The sequence below is a fragment of the Anomaloglossus baeobatrachus genome, chromosome 7 (genome assembly GCF_048569485.1).
Source record: "Anomaloglossus baeobatrachus isolate aAnoBae1 chromosome 7, aAnoBae1.hap1, whole genome shotgun sequence".
Lineage (NCBI taxonomy): Eukaryota > Metazoa > Chordata > Amphibia > Anura > Aromobatidae > Anomaloglossus > Anomaloglossus baeobatrachus.
In genome coordinates this window covers 68,362,649-68,367,648 of record NC_134359.1, presented here as the reverse complement: position 1 = coordinate 68,367,648, position 5,000 = coordinate 68,362,649, and the positions used below count along the sequence as shown (strand labels likewise).

General features: G+C 40.4%; 1 protein-coding gene across 1 annotated transcript in view; it reads left to right on the top strand.

Moving 5' to 3' along the window:
- Positions 1–5,000, top strand: part of PRKRA (protein activator of interferon induced protein kinase EIF2AK2) — a 38,501-nt gene that overhangs the window by 21,870 nt on the left and 11,631 nt on the right. Inside the window, exon 3 of the mRNA XM_075319692.1 lies at positions 4,348–4,429. Within this exon, the coding sequence (XP_075175807.1) occupies positions 4,348–4,429 (82 nt within the window). The remainder of the gene's footprint in view (positions 1–4,347; positions 4,430–5,000) is intronic.

The window sequence follows — 5,000 nt, the reverse complement described above, 5'->3', positions numbered from 1 at the left end:
GTCTGTTAAGGGTCTCCACACCTCACATAATCGTGCTTCTGTGAAGACGATCCTGACACTGTGTTTTTTTTAGTACGAGTGATCAGACTATCACAGGTTTAAAGGGGTAATCCCATCTCCAAGATCCTATCCCTATATATACTAAATGTAGTAATATTAGGAAATACTTCCAATTAGAACTGTACTTTAGTTCTCCTGATATAGCCATGTCTCTTACCTCATGTGCAGGGCATTGCAGCTTAGGTATCCATAGTTATGACCACTCAGATAGTGAGTTAGTTTCTCTTGGTTGTAACCATGGATAACAAAAAATTTAAAAAAAAATATAAAGAAATAAAAAATAGTAATTACTCCCTTTTTTTCCCCCAGTAAAAACAAAATAAACAACATAAGTCCGAACTATCAAAATATAAAATTGTATGGAAAATGTTGTAAAAAAAAAAAAGTCAACATTTGGTTAAATGGCTACTAGTGGCTCTGAATCCGTCAGTAAGAAGGGTATCCGTTGTGTAACCCAAGCTGTCCTGAGGAGTCCTACTTTTGATGACGGGAGTACAGGGATTCAAGGGGATCTGGTGGTGTCATGTTGCCGGATGGTACCGTTGCATGGTACTCCTTTTATTTGGAATCAAACCGGTTGCAAATAATGGTTGGGCTATTTCCAAAATGGATTTGTTAGTTTAGTTTGGATATATTTGCTCATGCAAGTAATTTTTTTTTTCTTTTTTTTTTTTTCTTTTGGGTCATATATCTGTAGATTTCTATCTCTGTTCTGTTCTTTGGGTTCTTGTTATGTCATCTTCAAATTTTAAATATCAAAAAATTACCCTGGCACACAGTAAAGAAAGGTAAACAGTCCAGGTATTGTGGTATGCTTGTGTTATTTTATTGTTTCATATATAAACGGTTCTGTCTGACGTTGCGGCTCGTACAAGAGCCTTCATCAGGAACAAGTGAGTACGATATGCAAAGTAGCAGAAGTGTGTCTTGTAATGGTCAGTCATACGCATTTAGAGACCAATAATGTGTAGGAAGAGGCCACATAGGGTATGAAGAATATACACTATATAATGGTAGAGGAATGGTGGGAGCACCGGAGGATGCCTATCGCAGCATGATGTGTAAAATGAGGGATATTTAGAACTTTTTTTCTCCCGAGCACCAGGGCCATAGCGGTTGAGCACAGCTTATTCTTTATTTATTTTATCTGCAAGTTTTAAGTCTGAGATTGTTGTGTTAAAGTGGATGAATATGTAATATGAATAGCAAATGTGGCTTTTTACACATAGTGTTTTCATGGAGGCAAGAACTAAACGTGCGCACTCTGCCTCCTCCTCAGGTGACCGCACATAATACGGAGATACCGTGTATCCTTCTAATGTCCATAGAGGCCTTCTCAGGAGACTTGTGATTTATTATTTGGCCTATATAGTGACCCACCTTACAAGAAAAACTATTAATGGGGGTCTCACTACCCTACAAGACGATCAAGGAAACATCTGTGCCTGTACTGCGTGCCCAATTTTCTCCCAGAATGGAGATGGTCCCGCTATTGACGTGGCAGTCTAGAAGCTGAGAACAGGACGGGTGCCAAGTACATGTATTCAGAGAAGAAGGCAGCAAGTGCCCAGGCGGAAGCACGTGCTGCCGAGGGATCGCTATGTCCTCATTTTCTATTCTTTCCTTTTACTCTATAAGGCTGTGCACACAGTGCGTTTTTATTGCCGTTTTTTTGAGTGCAGTTTTGCCACAATACTGGATGCAAAACCTTGTGCCAGCAAAGTGAGTGAGAATCCTGAAGTTTTGTGCACATGTTGCTTTTTTTTTTTTTCCCTTGCAGATTTGGTGCAGAAATAAATCAGCAGCCAGCACGTCAATTCTTTCAGCGTTTTTGCAGCGTTTTTCCACCCCACAATGTATAGAAAATGATTAAAGGCCCTCTCACACACAGAGATAAATCTGCGGCAGATCTGTGGTTACAGTGAAATTGTGGACAATCAGTGCCAGGTTTGTGGCTGTGTACAAATGGAACAATATGTCCATGATTTCACTGCAACCACAGATCTGCCAAAGATTTATCTCTGTGTGTGTGACGGGGCCTTTAAGAAACGTAGATTTCGTGCAGAAATTTCCACACCCAAATACTCAGAGTGCACATTCCCTAAATGAAATACTTTCGAGACAATCAATCACGTGTAACTAGTGTATTACACTGTTAAATGTAGTGAAAGGAAAGTCTGAAATACTGTGTTTTTCGGATTACGGGACACACCTTACTAAAAAACCTTCCCAGATTTAGATGGTAGAAAACAGGAAAAACATATTTCTTATTGATTAACATTTTCCTGGTGGTATAAATTGGAAAGTCACTAATTATAATACACTAGGAAGAATAGGATGCCATAGATCTCCTGTTATTGTTTCTCTGCAGCATGTGTATTGTACACATATAGCTTTACTGTGCGCACAATATGTATACGCTCTCCAGCACACCTATATACACAATCCTGCTACATACACAGTGCATGGATATTCAGCTCTGCTGTATATGCGCACACTGCTCTGCTACATACACACATGGCTTTTCTACAAAGACACACAATTCTATATACAGATCTATACGCACAAAGCGTTGCTACATTCACAAGCAGTTCTGTTACTTACATACACAGCTTAGTGTTGAGCGAGTAGTTGACTATTCGTACTCACTATGCTGTTAGCGAGTACTGTCCGCTACTCGCATATTGGTTACGAGTAGAGGGCGCATTGTAAGTAAATAGGAAATACTAAGTAGCAAGTGACCCGAAAGCCGTACTATTTGCTACTTGCACGAAAAGTATGGCTTTTGAGTTACCCGCTACTTAGTGAGTATTTCCCATTTACTTGCGGCCGCTACTCATAACCAATATGCGAGTAGCGGACAGTACTCGCTAACAGCATAGCGAGTACGAATAGTCAACTACTCGCTCAACACTAACACAGCTCTCTTATAGACACACACAGTTCTGCTACATATACACACACTGCTCTGTTACATACAAACACACACACAAAGCTCTGTTACATATACACCCACAACTCACCTACACACACAGCATTTCTACATACATACACAGAGCTCTGCTACACACACACACACACACACACACACACACACAACTATGCTACATATTCACATGGCTCTGCTACATATTCATAGCTGTGTTACATATACACAGAGCTTAAGCACTTAGCTCTCCTATATATATATGCACATTCACACACTCAGCTCTGCTATATTCACAGACTGCACTGTTACATACAGACAGCTCTGCTAAATACACATGCAGCTCTGCTAAATATACACACATTTCTGCTACCGTAGACACACAACTGCTACATACACAAACCGCTCCACTACATATGCAAAAACAGCTCTGCTAGATATACGCACAGCACTGTTACATTCACTCAATACCTTTTGAGATACATAGATATACACAGCTCTGCTACATAATACATACACAGCTCTGCTACACACACACACACACACACACAGCTCTGCTACATACATACACACACTGTGTACACACTACCACATTTTGCAGCTCCTTTCATGTATGTGACTGATCACATAAACTGACAGGTCTTATAGCTAACTAGTCATTGTCAAAGTCTTAGAAATCCCCTTTAAGAAACCCTGTACATATAACAGGAGGTGGGTGAAGTCATCCGCTAATTTAAAGCCTCTTTAGTTCATTTATTTACAGTAAATATTGGATTTCCCCATGTAGCTCTCAAAATTTTTCAGTAATTTTCAGTGAGAGCTCGGTGCCCCTATGATAAAGCTTCTTGTCTTCTGGCTGCTCAGCAGTATCGTCTCCTCTTTTACTTGCTATACAAATTCAATGTGAAGTCGGATTAATTAGCTGAAATGTTTTCTTTAGCTGTTCCTTAAAGAGCACCTGTCACATTGCACATGCAGCCCGATCTGTGAACAGCCTGGTATAGAGGAGAAGATGAGCAGAATGACAGGTTTGATGGAAAAGATTCAATGCATTGAAATCCCTGGTGTCTGTGTTTAAGAGTCCAGTGGGTGGGCCTAGCAGTGATAGTCAGATACCTCTTCATACAGGGTAGGCTGTCAATCACTGATTATTACCGCCCACTGGACTCGTATACATGTAAACTACAAGGAAACTTTTCCAGCAAACGTGTATCTGATCAGTTCCTCCGGCTGTGTAATCAGATACCAGTTTTCCTTTATGGTGAGAACATTCTCCATGCTTTTAGGATTATTTTCTTTACAGAACATACTGGAGAAATATCTTTGTGTTGTATAATGATCCCTGCTCCTTGTGTTTTTAGGTGATGGGTCTAGCAAGAAAGTGGCCAAACATAAAGCTGCAGAGGCGGCTCTGAACGTACTAAAGGGAGATGCCAACTCCAAGTAAGCATTCTTTTTCTGCCTTTTTTTCTGCTTTTTGTTCTGTGTATTCCTAGTAGATTTGGTGAAATACAGTACACTTAAAGGGAACCAATCACCAGGATTTTTGTATATAACCTAAAGCCAGGGCTATACTGCCACTATCAGGCTGATTCTATACATACCTGTAGTGGTCAGCTCCGATGTTTAGGTTTTGAAATCCAAGAAAGTAAAGTCTGTAAAATGAGCAGCTTGTTGAGTGACAGCAGCTGAGGATCAGATAATATATTCATAGTTGTCCCCTCCCCCTGTTAGAATTAGCATAAGCATTATACAAATGACTCACTTTGTCTAGCAGGACCTGTGTGAGATCATACCCATGTGACCTGATATCCAGCTTTGGTGGCTGAGGCCCCGCCCCTTCTGGTCACATGGGTATGACCTCACACAGGTCCTGCTAGACAAAGTGAGTCATTTGTATAATGCTTATGCTAATTCTAACAGGGGGAGGGCATAACTATGAATATATTATCTGATCCTCAGCTGCTGTCACTCAAGAATCTGCTCATTTTACAAACTTCACGTTCTTGGATTT